This window comes from Dendrobates tinctorius, unplaced genomic scaffold (genome assembly GCF_039654945.1).
Source record: "Dendrobates tinctorius isolate UK_male_01 unplaced genomic scaffold, ASM3965494v1 ptg000014l, whole genome shotgun sequence".
In the NCBI taxonomy this organism is placed as follows: Eukaryota; Metazoa; Chordata; class Amphibia; order Anura; family Dendrobatidae; genus Dendrobates; species Dendrobates tinctorius.
Genome location: NW_027361682.1, coordinates 4,516,078 through 4,531,029, shown reverse-complemented (window position 1 = coordinate 4,531,029; position 14,952 = coordinate 4,516,078). Strand labels below are relative to the sequence as shown.

Below are 14,952 nucleotides of genomic sequence, written 5' to 3'. Positions count from 1 at the left end.
GACTCTGCTCTGCCCTCAGCAGGGCAGAGCAGTGCACCTGCGCCGGAGCCACTACAGGAAGGGAAGAAGAGGACTACATCGTATGAAGATAGGAGGCGCCGGACCGGACGGCAACACCCATCGGACCAGACCGCCCCTTCCGGTGAGTATAATCTAACGTATTTTTCTTATCTTTCAGGTTACATCGGGGACTTATCTACAGCATTACAGAATGCTGTAGATAATCCCCTGATGTCAATGCCGGCAGCTCATAGGGCAAAAAAAGGGTGACAGATTCCCATTAAGGCATGCTGTGTACTCCACAACTACACTCGTGAATACAGCACAGAGGTAGATGAGGAGTCACAGCTGTCTGAATTAATTGCATTTTCCAACTTGGGTCAAGGAAGGCAATCCAACTCTGGTACCAGTGTGCGAAAAACCTTCACTGACTACTTCATGAGTCCTGAAGGTACTGTGCACTGGCAATACTCCTGTGCCGGTGTTGAGCAGCCTGAACAACAGAGAAGATCTGATGCCTAGCACCAAACGATCAAGGCCCGTTGTTCTTGCACAGTTATTTAAAAAAATAAGTTAAATAAAAAATTACTTTGATGTAAATTTTAAGTCTTGTCCCCATGAGTTTTTGACTTATCACATTCATGTTCAGCAAACATGTTGTTTTAACAAATCCTATCGCCTACAAACAGACTACACACCCAGAGTAGGTGAATATTTGGAAAAGTATAGACGCTAACTGATTGAAATACATTCAAGATAAGGGGCACACTTTTTATGATCCCAATTTCCATTGACAATACCCTGTAATTAAGCATATACTTTTTATGAAAAATGACCACACAGTTTTCCAAATAATTTTTTTTTATAGATTAGATATGTAACAAACATATATACCAAACGACTTAGCTAAACTTATTTAATATCAAAACAATTGGACACTGTCCAAACTTTTCCATGTCCTTCAAAAATGAACAGTATAACGACCTGTCAACAGGACAGGGGAGGGGGGGTTGGGCCGGTCAGGCGGTGAAATAATGTCCTTAAATATGCTGGTACTCCGGCTCGTACCCATACCCCGGGAACATGTCTTGGGAGGACAGGCTGGTAGGGGACAATGTGTGATGGGCAGTTGTTGGAGGGGCTGGTGGGCATCCAGAAATGTAGGCATCAGCAGAGTCGGGCCTGTATGCTGCCGCCTGCCCAAAATGCTGCAATGTAGCTGCTGGTGGTGGTGGAGGCACACTTGGTTTATTAAATAAATTAATAATCCCCATCATTATGGCTGGTGACGGGGGTATAGGGGATGGGACGTCAACAGCCATTAGCATAACGCTGGCTGCTGCCATGAATATGTTCTGCCTGTCCCGCGGAATGGACCTTAGGTGGCTGGCTAACCATGAGCCGAATTTGTCCAGCTCATCTTGTTGTGATGAATTATCTATCAGAATGAGGGTTCGACTAGTGAGTCTTTCAATCACACTAGTCGAAGCCTTTTTTTTTCCCTTCTTGAGTGCCGCTCTTGTCAATGCCACGGGACAGGTAGTATCAGCCCCCATCCCAGTGGGCCTTGACACGCCACCAGCAGAATTAGACGCAGCGCCAGAGGCAGGAGCAGCATCACTAGACCCCAACGCCACTTCCACAGCAGAGGACGAACCTACTTCAGCACAGGACAATGCCAAACCAGCAGCAGAAAAAGAAGAGGGACCAGACTCTAGAGGAACTGGCGAGGAACAGAAGAAAAAGTCATCTGACTCCTCTCCTACTTTGTGCTCCGTGCTGTTGCCATCATGGGACGTGGGTGTTTGGGCCCTTATATTGCCTTCAGTGCTGTAGAAATAATAAAAAAGCCATGTTAATAAGAGTTTTGGAAAAATTGGAGATAAAAAAAAAAAAAAATTACCTCCGCAAATTCCTGCTGCTCAAAATGAATTGAAGCTGGTTAGCGTAGGGCACCTTCCTCTTGGGTGGCGAGGTGCCGCTTTGCGTCCTCAGGGACTTCACCAGCCGGTCGGTCACCGAACGCCACCTCTTCTTGACGTCATCCACTTAAATGAAACAAAAAAATGATGATTTCCAAAATGTATATTTCAAAAAATTACAAAAATACAAATTAATAAATACTTACTAATTATGTGTTGTCCCACTTTTGGTAGATGAGGCCACTGTGGGTAAATTTCTGTGACTATGGCCGGCCACGCATCCCGTTTCTTATGTGAAGCCTTGTACAACTCGCTAGCGCGGTCCCACACCTCAGGATGTTTCTCGATCTACAATGTATAAGATTACAAGTCAATAAATTTAGTTTAAAAAAAATGTGGAATGAAAACAAATATATCTATCTATATCTACTTTTCAACACATAGATACACTGAAACACAAACGCAAAACCTATGCAGATATGTATAAATCTGTGCATACATGCGCACACACACAACCCCCCTACACGACTCTTTCAACAGAATCTCCGGTACGAGTCGTGATGACATTTTCGACACATACCGAGACACTGATAAACACATAACCAACATATAGCCCTAATGATCTTTTTGCCCCCAATTTTTTATTTTCACAAGGGTAACAGGCGAAATTTGACCTCCAAAGTTGTTGTGCAATTTGTCCTGAGTATGCTGATACTCCATATGTGGGGGTAAACCACTGATTGGTCGCATGACAGAGCTTGGAAGGGAAGGAGCACCATTTGACTTTTTCAACGCAGAATTGGTTGGAATTGAGATTAGACGTCATGTCGCGTTTGGAGAGCCACTGATGTGCCTGAACAGTGGAAACCGCCCAATTCTAACTCCAACCCTAACCCCAACACACCCCTAACCCTAATCCCAACCCTAACCCTGATGTGCCTGAACCGTGGAAACTCCCCAATTCTAACTCAACCCTAACCCTGATGTGCCTGAACAGTGGAAACTCCCCAATTCTAACTCAACCCTAACCCCAACACACCCCTAACCCTAATCCCAACCCTAACCCTAGCCCTAACCATCGCCCTAGCCCTAATCCTGATGTGCCTGAACAGTGGAACCCCCCATTCTAACTCCAACCCTAACTCCAACACACCCCTAACCCTAATCCCAACCCTAGCCCTAACCATAGCCCTAGCCCTAATCCTAGCCCTAACCCTAGCTCAAAAATCATTACAGAACCCGACATGATATGACACATGGTTTACATACAGTAAACCATGTCATATCAAAATGATTTATATATGCCAGTGTTTCAACAATTTAGTAGTTTGTGTTAGGAAAAATTTGGAACTCTAGGGGTTAAATTTAAGGCTATAATTACGGAAAAAAATTGCATGGGCTCCTGCGCAATTTTCTCTGCCATATAGGGAAAGCCTATGCGTGAGGGAAGATATTAATAGCCTAGAGAGGGACCATTGTTTTTGCCCCCCTCCCCGGCTAAAAAAATCTGCCCCCAGCCACCCCAGAAAAGGCGCATCTGTAAGATGCGCCAATTCTGGCACTTACCTGCTCTCTTCCCACTGCCGTGTAGCAGTGGCATATGGGGTAATAAAGGGTTTATATCACCTTGCTATTGAAAGATGACATTAAGCCGGATTAATAATGGAGAGGTGTCAATAAGACACCTATCCATTATTAATCCCAAAGTAATTAAAGGGTTAAAAAATACACACAGACATTAATTAAAAATTATTTTAATTAAATAATGACATACACTTTTTGACAAAATTTGTTAAACAGGCAATCCAACTGAAGCCATCGATCCCCTGTAAAAGAAATTTTAAAAAAAGTAACAATATCCATACCTCTCCACAGTACAGTCAGGTCCCATGCTGTAAATCCATCACAAGTGGTTAACTTGTTTACAACCAGGACCGATGCTAATGCGACCGGCCCGGCTGTAAACCACTGCAGAATGAATGAAATCATATCTGCGCAGCCTCCGCGGCTGACCGGAGATGAACTGATTAGCGTGGGAAATTTCCCACGCTCCTGAGTTCACCTCAGGTCAGCCGGGGACTCCACTCAGCCTCAGTGACTACCACCGACGTCTTCGGGTCCACAACGAGTTCACCCGAGCAGCGCGAGCTGCATTCGGGTGAACTCGTTATACAATGAGCGGGGTCGCTTTACGGCCCAGTTCATTGTATCGGCGGCAGCGGTTTAGAGCAGCTACATGTTATGTGGCTGCTCTAAACTTTAGATCATCGTGGGACACTCAATTTAAATGCATTCTACGGAGGGTAGGTATCTTTTGTGATTTGTTATTTTCCTTTTTTTAAGGTGAACGAGGCCTTTGGGGAAATAGGTGTCTAGGTGAGTATATGCTATTTTTTTTTGTATTTTAGGTGGCAATCGGCGGGGACAGATAATTATAATTTATTTCTACAGGTAACCACTGGCCACCAATTAAATTTATTGTGGAAATAAATATAAAAAAAAAGAAAAAAGGGGGCAAAAAAACTAAAGGGTCAAAGTCAAAATATTGGACCATGCAAAAAAAAAAATATATAAAGGGGAAAAAATATTTTTAAAAAATAAGGTGGGGGGGACCCTAAAAACTATAGGGGAAAAAAAGATATATATATTTTGTGTTTTTTTTTTACAGCAGGAAGAGTTCGATGGGAAATATTTCTCCCATCGAGCTGCTCCTGCTGCTACTAGTAAAGAGGGTACATAGGCCGATGGGAGTAGTTGTCTCATCGGCCTATGTCTGAAAGTTACACACATACACCCCAAATACACCACACACAGAAACACACATAGACATGCACATAGACACTTACCACACTTATCATGAACGGCACATCCAGCTCCATGCGGTCATACCATTCCATGTTAGTGTTGAGGAGAACCTTAAGATCAAATACTTAATTAACCTCAAGACATAAGACATTGAGAGGAGCTACCTACAAAGTGTATTATTTCACCTTACATGAGCTTTTTCAGATCAAAGTGTTACACTAAAGATGGCTGCCATTTCCTGTTTCACCACACACCATGTGGACCATGTGGTGATTTACAAGATGACGCCTACCCTGATGACCTCATGGATCCACCCACATCGGTGCCCACTAAGATGACCTCATGGACCAACCCAGCCTGATGACCTCATGGATCCGCCCATGGACTAGCTCACTGCCCCACCCACTAACCAATGGAATAAATCCGAACACTCCCATTTTAGAGTTAGCCGAGCCCCCTTACAGGGCATATATAAACCTATGTTTGGATAAATAAAGCTCTCTCTTGCTCTCTTGGAGCTGTGCCATAGATTGATCAAAGAGAGGTTATATCCATTGGGCCAGAAGGAGGCAACTAGTGAACATTTCTTATTGTTCAACCTAACATTAGCAGCCATCATCCAGGAAGAAGGGAATGATCTGGGATTTTCGTCTTCCTGGATTATGGGATGCTCATGGGATGGCAGGAACGCCTCCCATGATGTCACTTCCCGCTTGAATTCGGCAAACATTTTTCATATTTGCGATTTCAAGCGTTCCAATTCAAGTCTATGACGGCGGAATCACCGCGATTCTGCAAAATTAATGCACATGCTGCGGATTTTTCCGCAATGCGATTTCGCAGCGGAGAAATCCTCAGCATTGGCACAGCAACTGCGGAATCCCATAGGATTGCATGGGATGCGTTTTAATTAGCGTTTTTTAAGCGTTTCCGCGGCGGCCTTGCCGCTGTGGAAACGCTTAAAAGACGCAACGTGGGCACACAGCCTAAGGATAACAGGAGAAATTGCACCACACAATTTGTAATACAATTTCTCCTGAGTACACTTAAACCCTATAAGGGGGTATACTACTTTTCAGGCACAATGCAAAGCTCAGAAGGCAAGAGGCGCCATATTGGAGTTCAGATTTTGCTGGAATGGTTTGAGGGTGCCATGTCATTGGCAGAGCCCCTGAGGTGCCAGAACAATAGAAATCCCCTATATGTGAACTCATTTTACAAACCACACTCCCCAATGAACTCATCTAGGGGTGCAGTGATCACAGAATTTTATTCCGCTGAGCGATGAAGAAAGAATAAATTATATTTTTACCACTAAAATGTAGTTTTAGCCCCAAGTTTTTAACTTTTTAACCCCTTACTGACTGCTGACGGAATAGTTCATCAGCGGTCAGTATCCCCTGCTTTGAGGTGGGCTCCGGCGGTGAGCCCAGCTCAAAGCCGTGATATGCCATCTGTTTTCAACAGCTAACATGTGCCCGAAATAGGCACAACCAAAATCGCGATCCGCCCGCGCCTATTAACTAGTTAAATCCCGCTGTCAAACACTGGCAGCAGGCATTTGACTAGAACTTCCGGCGCCCGGTCGGAAATGAGCGCATCGACGACCCCCATCACGTGATCGGGGGTCAGCGACACGTTGCCATGACAACCAGAGATCTCCTCGAGACCTCTATGGTTGTTGATGACAGATGACAGTTTGCTATGAGCGCCACCCTGTGGTCGGCACTCATAGCAATGCTGTATTTCTGCTACATATAGGCGATCTGAGCATCGCTTATATGTAGCAGAGCTGATCAAGTATGGCTTGTTTCTAGCCTCCTATGGAGGCTATTGAAGCATGCCAAAAGTTTAAAAAAAAGTGTTTAAAAATAAAAAAAAATAAAAAAAACATAAAAGCTTAAATCACCCCCCATTTTCCCCAATCAAAATTAAGCAATAAAAAAATCAAACCTACACATATTTGGTATCACCGCGTTCAGAATTGGCCGATATATCAATAAAAAAAAGGATTAACTGCTAAACGGCGTACGAGAAAAAAAATCAAAACGCCAGAATTACATTTTTTTAGTCAGTGCGACATTCCATTAAAATGCAATAACGGCAGATCAAAAGAATGTATCTGCACAAAAGTGGCATCATTAAAAACGTCATGTCAACACGCAAAAAATAAGCCCTCATCCGACCTGAGATCACGAAAAATGGAGACGCTACAGGTCTCGGAAGATGGCGCAATTTTTTTTTTTTTTTTTAAGCAAACTTTGGAAATTTTTTTCACCATTTAGATAAAAGAGAACCTAGACATGTTTGGTGTCTATGAACTCGTAATGACCTGGAGAATCATATTGGAAGGTCAGTTTTAGCATTTAGTGAACCTAGCAAAAAAGCCAGACAAAAAACAAGTGTGGGATTGCACTTTTTTTGCAATTTCACCGAACTTGGAAATTTTTTCCCATTTTGAGCACAAGACATTGTAAAACCAATGGTGTCATTCAAAAGTACAACTCGTCCCGCAAAAAATAAGCCATCACATGGCCATATTGACGGAAAAAATAAGAAAAAGTTATGGCTCTGGGAAAAAGGGGAGCGAAAAACGAAAACACAAAACCGAAAAAGACGCCGGTCATTAAGGGGTTAAGGGTGAATAGGAATTTTTTTTACAACAAACTGAGGTCCATCGGGAAATATTTTTCAGGCACAGTGCAAAGCTCAGAAGGCAAGTAGCGCCAGATTTTAGTGTTTTGGCAGCAGAACCTCTAATAAGTAAACCCAAATTACAAACTACACCTCTAAAACAAATTGATCTGGGGGGGGGAGTGATCATACTGACACCATGGGTGTGTCACCGAATTTTATACCATTTGGCAGTGAAGAAAGAATAACTACATTTTTACCACCAAAATTTTGTTTTTACCCCAGATTTTACATTTTCACACAAGAAGTGGGTAAAAATGGCACCATAATTTGTCCCACAATTTCTCCTGAATGTGGCAATATCCCATATGTGGCTGTACAGTACTATTTAGCCATAAGGGGAGACTCAGGAGGAACTGAGCGCTATTTGCCTCCTTGAGCACAGATTTTCCTAGAACAGTTTCGGACTCCATATACAGAGCCCTTAAATGCTAGAAGAGCAGAATACCCCCTCAAGTGAACCCATTTTGGAAATTATACCCCTTTGGGAATTTATCTACAGGTGTAGTGACAATTTTTACTCCATGGTATTTTCCAGAAACAAGCAGCAATGAATGTTGCAGAATTGAAGCTTTTATTGGGGAACATTTTACATAACGTTAGGGATTACATTTATCCGGCGCTTTATGCTGAGCACTTACTTTGGGATTTCCATCTAAATCTCTGAGTGACGTGATTCAGATGAAACACCCGAAGGGATCCATTCACTATAATGATTCAGCACATTTACACTGGACTCGGTCTGCCATCTGTTCAGCAGTGTCTTTCTTTTCAGAAGTGCACAAAACTGTGGACGACGGCACGTATATGCAATCCTATAAAGACGGACACAGGGCAGACGGCGTCCACAGTGCCTCCATCTGCCTCATTATAGGGAATCTTCCACCAGAGGTTCCATCTGAGTCACATATTTCAAAGATTTACATGGAAACCCTGGTGTAAGCGCTCAGCGCAGAGTGCAGGATAAATGTGCTCAGAGTTTTACTGCAATCTTTGGAAGGCAGAATGAAACAATCAACAGCAGGGAAATAATTGGTTTTATTTATTATTTATGCCGTTCCTCATGTGGTATAAGTGACTAAGTGACTTTATTCTTCGGGTCGGTGCGATTACAGCGATATCAGATTTATATCGGGTTTTTATGTTTGGCTGCTGTCACATAGCAAAAGACTCTTTTTATTGCAAAAATTAGCTTTTGCATAACCACATTTTGAGAGCTATTATTTACCATATTTTGGCATAAAGAATCATCTGAGGGCTTGTTTTTTGCAGGACGAGATGACTTTTTTTATTGCTACCATTTTTGGACACATGACTTTTTTTTGATCGCCTTCTACAGGGTGGGCCATTTATATGGATACACCTAAATTAAATGGGAATGGATGGTGATATCAACTTCCTGTTTGTCTCACATTAGTATATGGGAGGGGAAAACTTTTCAAGATGGGTGGTGACCATGGCGGCCATTTTGAAGTCGGCCCACCCAGGTGTATCCATATAAATGGCCCACCCTGTAATTTGGTTTTTGGGAGGCAGAATGAACAAAACTCAGCAATTCAGTGTTTTTTTGGGGGGTGGGTGATAAAATTGATAAGTCAGTACAATTACAGCGATACCTCATTTACATCTTTTTTACGTTTTGGTGTTTTTACACAATAAAAACTATTTTATAGAAAATAGAGTTATTTTTGCATTGCTTTATTCTGAGAGCTATAACTTTTTTTATTTTTCCGCTGATTGCTGCTTGTTTTTTGCGGGACAAGATGATGTTTTCAGCGGTACCATGTTTATTTATATCCATCTTTTTTCATCTAGTTTTATTCCACTTTTTGTTCGGCGGCATGATGATAAAGCATTGTCTTTGCCTTATTTTTTATTTATTTTTAATGGGGTTCACTAAAGAGGTTAACAACGGGGGACATTTTATAGGTTGGGTCATTGTGGACGGGGCGATACCAAACATGTGTACTTTGTTTTTTTTCTTACAAATATTTATTTATAAATACCGTATATACTAGAGTATAAGCCCCGAGGCCCCTAATTTTGCCACGGAAAACTGGGTAAGCTTATTGATTCGAGTATAAGCCAGATATGCATTGTCCCCTCATCCCTGTCCTGCTCTGTGTGGCTCTCCCACCTCCCAGTATGCATGGCTCAGCTCCTCTGACCCATCCTTCTATGTATGGTTCAGCTCCCTGTCCTCCTCCATGCTCCTTAGTGCTCCACCGTCCTGCTCCGTGCTCCCCCATCCTGCTTTGTGATCCCCTGTCCTCCTCCATGCGTCCCCCATCCTCCACTGAGCTCCCCCATCCTCTTCTGCCGGTCCTCCTCTGTCATATTCACCCTCCTGTGCCATTGCTGAACGTCCCCTGCATCCTCCGCTGTCCCAGGGCTGGCAGCTTCTTCCTGTGTTGAGCGGTTATGTGGTACCGCTCATTAAGGTCATGAATATGGACACAATGCCTATGAGAGAGGAGTTACGTCCATATTTATGACCTTAACCCCTTCACGACCTATGACGCCTACGTAGGCATCATGAAAAGCAGTGCCCAAACGACCTATGACGCCTACGTAGGCGTCATGCTATAAATAGCCCCCCTGCGGGTCGGGTGACCGGGGTCACTGAAAGGTCACCCGACCCGCACACAAAGGACCCTTCAGAGTTAACACCTGGGGTGTGGCTTAGCCCCCACGTGCCTACGATCGCTCTGATTGGCTGTTAAAAGTGAAACTGCCAATCAGAGCGATTGTAATATTTCACCAATGAAAATTGGTGAAATATTACAATCTAGCCATGGCTGATGCTGAAATAGCATCGGACATGTCTGGACACCGAGACCCGACCCCCCCCACACCGACTGATGGCACCGATCGGCTGCCGCCACCGTCTGACGGCACCGATTGGCAGCCGCGGTCATAATCTGCCCCCCGCCTTCCCTCCGCCCCCCCCAGCCCTCCGATCACCCACTCTCACCCTCCTTTGTGCCTCCGACCTCCCGCTATCCGTCCCGGTGTCCCGCCGTCCAGCGTCATGGGCGCCGCCATCTTGGAAGATGGCGGGCGCATGCGCAGTGCGCCGAATCGAATCTGCAACGCTGCAGATTCATTCATTTATTTTGATCACTATGATAAACTTTCATAGTGATCAAAATAAAAAAAAAAGTAAATCACCGCCCCCCTTATCACCCCCCATAGGTAGGGACAAATAATAAAATATATATTTTTTTTTTCCATTAGGGTTAGGTCCAGGGCTAGGGCTAGGGTTAGGGCTAGGGTTGGAATTAGGGTTAGGGTTCGAAATAGGGTTAGGGTTGGACTAAGGGTTAGGGTTGGACTAAGGGTTAGGGTTGGAATTGGGATTAGGGTTGGGGTTGGGATTACGGTTAGGCTTGTGGTTAGGGTTAGAGTTGGGATTTCGTTAGGGGTGTGTTGGGATTAGGGTTGTGGTTAGGGTTATGATTAGGGTTGGGATTAGGGTTAGGGGTGTGTTGGGGTTAGGTTTGGAGATAGAATTGAGGGGTTTCCACCGTTTAGGCACATCACGGGGTCTCCAAACGCGACATGGAGCCACCATTTATTCCAGCCAATTTTGCGTTCAAAAAGTCAAACGGTGCACCCTCCATTTCGAGCCCCGACGTGTGCCCAAACAGTGGTGTACCCCCACTTATGGGGTATCAGGGTACTCAGGAAAAATTGCACAACAACTTTGGGGGTCTAATTTCTCCTGTTACCCTTGGGAAAATAAAAAAATGGGGGCTAAAATAATTATTTTTGTGGAAAAAAAAGATTTTTTATTTTTACAGTTCTGCGTTATAAACTTCTGTGAAGCACTTGGGGGTTCAACGTGCTCACCACACATCTAGATAAGTTCCTTGGGGGGTCTAGTTTCCAAAATGGGGTCACTTGTGGGGGGTTAACACTGTTTAGGTACATCAGGGGCTCTGCAAATGTAACATGACGCCCACAGACCATTCCATCAAGTCTTCATTTCAAAGCGTCACTACTTCCCTTCCGAGCCCCAACGTGTGCCCAAACAGTGGTCCCCCCCATATATGGGGTACCAGCGTACTCAGGACAAACTGGGCAACAACTTTTGGGGTCCAATTTATCCTGTTACCCTTGTGAAAATAAAAAATAGTGGGCTAAAAATCATTTTTTGAGGAAAAAAAATATTTTTTAATTTTCACGGCTCTGCGTTATAAACTTCTGTGAAGCACTTGGGGGTTCAAAGTGCTCACCACACATCTAGATAAGTTCCTTCGGGGTTCTAGTTTCCAAAATGGGGTCACTTGTGGGGGAGCTCCAATGTTTAGGCACACAGGGGCTCTCCAAATGCGACATGGTGTCCGCTAACGATTGGAGCTAATTTTCCAATCAAAAAGTCACATGGCGCTCCTTCCCTTCCGGGCCCTGCGGTGCGCCCAAACAGTGGTTTATGACCACATGTGAGATATTGATGTACTCAGGAGAAATTGCCCAACAAATTTTAGGATCCATTTTATCCTGTTGCCCATGTGAAAATGAAAAAACTGAGGCTAAATAAAATTTTTGTGAAAAAAAAAGTACTTTTTTTTTACAGATCAATTTGTGAAGCACCTGGGGGTTCAAAGTGCATACTATGCATCTAGATAAGTTCCTTGGAGGGTCTAGTTTCCAAAATGGGGTCACTTGTGGGGGAGCTCCAATGTTTAGGCACACAGGTACTCTTAAAACAAGACATGGCAACCGCTAAATATTCAAGCATATTTTACATTCAAAAAGTAAAATGGCGCACCTTGCCTTCTGAGCCCTGCCGTGCGCCCAAACAGTGGTTTATGACCACATATGAGGTATCGGTGTACTCAGGAGAAATTGCCCAACAAATTTTATGATACATTTTATCCTGTTACCCATGTGAAAATGAAAAAACTGATGCTAAAAGAAAATTTTGGTTGGAAAAATTAAAATGTCCATTTTTTCATTCCATGTTGCTTTAGTTCCTGTGAAGCACCTGAAGGGTTAATAATCTTCTTGAATGTAGTTTTGAGTAGCTTGAGGGGTGCAGTTTTTAGAATGGTGACGCTTTTGGGTATTTTCTGCCATATAGACCCCTCAAAGTGACTACAAATGTGAGGTGGTCCCTAAAAAAATGGTTTTGTAAATTTTGTTGTAAAAATGAGAAATTGCTGGTCAACTTTTAACCCTTATAACTTCCTAACGAAAAAAAATGTTGTTTCCAAAATTGTGCTGATGTAAAGTAGACATGTGGGAAATGTTATTTAACTATTTTGTGTCACATAACTCTCTGGTTTAACAGAATAAAAATTCAAAATTTGAAAATTGCAAAATTTTCCAAATTTTCGCCAAATTTCCATTTTTTTCACAAATAAATGCAAAAATTATCGACCTAAATTTACCACTAACATGAAGCCCGATATGTCACGAAAAAACAATCTCGGAATCGCTAGGATGCGTTGAAGCGTTCCTGAGTTATTACCTCATAAAGGGACATTGGTCAGAATTGCAAAAAATGGCCAGGTCATTAAGGTCAAAATAGGCTGGGTCATGAAGGGGTTAATGAGCGGTACCATGTGACCGCTCAACACAGGAAGAAGCTGCCAGCCCTGGGACAAAGAAGGATGCAGGGGATGTTCAGCGATGGCACGAGGAGGGCGAGTATGATATCCCAGCCACCGACTCCTGCCACCGCTCCCCCTCCCCCGCTGGTTTCTGCACAATGACTCGTGTATAAGCCGAGGGGGCATTTTCAGCAAAAAAAAATGTGCTGAAAATCTTGGCTTATACACGAGTATATACGGTACAATATCTTGATTTATTATTATTTTAAAAAAATATATTTTTACAATTATTTAGAAAAAAGTTTTGTGTTTTTTTTTACTTTACTTTGGGACAATCATTTTTTGCAGGCTGATCGCTTGTACAGCATATAGATGCAGATACCACAAAGAATCCCCCAATGTTATAAAAGGCACTAATTAAACTACTCCATGACATCTATACCGCACACCAAACATGGTTTTGACCACTATTCAAATTAACCAAGTTTAAGGAAATTAGTATCCAGTGAGAAAATTAAGGACACTTGCACACTACGGTGCAAATAGAGTGTTATGTAAAGTGCCTATAGTGCATAAACAAACAGATCAATAAAGCGCCCAGTGAAGGATTATCTTACAATTTTAGTCCAGTGACACAGTCCCCAGTCCTGCCGCCCCTACACGCGTTACACCACAGCTTCGTCAGGAGGCGTGGCTTAAGCTAGCACCGAGATAGATATAAATAGACACCGGTGTCCAATTGGAAGCGCCGTATGAAGGGTAACGTCAGGTCTCAGCCGGCGCATGCGCGGTGGTAAAACCACTATGTATATAAGCATGCTTAATTTATTATTGATTTAATCACAATTTTGCCTAAAAGTTAAATAAACCCGTGAATCACTAGATATGTACCATGAACACTAAATATTTAATCACCATTTGGATACCATTGATGAAAAATAGGCTCCAAAAACAATGGTACTTCAATTGAAATAATTTTTTTTATTAAACACCAATTGATTAAAATACGGGTATAAACAGAGAGGTGTGTATCCAAACAGAAAGCGGGACTATACAAAGCCATAGGGTATCCAATAGAAACCCTAAATAGGATATTACAACAGTTTTATAGTGCACTCTAGGCACTTTACATAACACTCTATTAGCACCGTAGTGTGCAATTGTCCTCTATTTTCTCACTGGATACTAATTTTCTTAAACTTGGTTCATTTGAATAGTGTTCAAAACCAGGTTTGGTGTGCGGTATAGCTGACAAGGAGTAGTTTAATTAGCGCCTTTTATATTGCATTTTTCAATAGTGTGCCGTGTACGATATTGTCTTTTTGGTTCCCTATGTTTACTGCATTTGCGGTGATTCTCTGTTGTGATTTTATCTACTTATATAATTGTCAATAAAATTTGTAATTTTTTAGCCCAAAATACTCTTGTCATGGCGCTTTTGCTATAATTGGCCTAGTGAGGGATTGTTTTTGGTATCTATATAATCTTTGAGTTGTGTTGATTATTTATTTATCCTGATGAGCAGGGAATTTCAGTGTTTAATAGCATGGAGATGCAGTAGCATCCCCATACTATGCAAATTGTCAGCTCTGTAATGACAGAGGAAGTATGTTATCATGCACAGCACACGATCAAGCAACTTTCCTAGCTCTGGTGACTCGGATGTCGTCGGGTCACCATGGCAACGATCGAGACCCCGTGTAACGCCGTGCGGTCTCCGATCTAAAGGCAGAAGGGCTGTCATCCCTCTGCCAGCTCCTGGAATGCTGCGATTGTGTTCAATTGCAGCATTTAGGGAGTTAAAGTGCCAGGAACGGAATCTCCACGGATATGCTATAAATTAAAGGGCCCAAGATATATAAAAAGCTCCCAAAAGTGTAGTTACTCGCTAATGTGCATTTACGTTGGCTGATATTTGAACTGGCCTATATAAAACAGGCTGTCACTCACCAGAAGCAAAATGTTCGTCCATC

General features: G+C 42.9%; 1 protein-coding gene across 1 annotated transcript in view; it reads right to left on the bottom strand.

Moving 5' to 3' along the window:
* Positions 1-843: 843 nt before the first annotated feature.
* Positions 844-14,952, bottom strand: part of LOC141070518 (uncharacterized) — a 37,378-nt gene continuing 23,269 nt past the window's right edge. Inside the window, exons 8-11 of the mRNA XM_073559526.1 lie at positions 4,769-4,837; positions 2,129-2,270; positions 1,904-2,048; positions 844-1,830 (exon numbers count right to left, since the gene is read on the bottom strand). Coding sequence (XP_073415627.1) covers positions 1,041-1,830; positions 1,904-2,048; positions 2,129-2,270; positions 4,769-4,837 — 1,146 coding nt within the window. The 3' untranslated portion in view covers positions 844-1,040. The remainder of the gene's footprint in view (positions 1,831-1,903; positions 2,049-2,128; positions 2,271-4,768; positions 4,838-14,952) is intronic.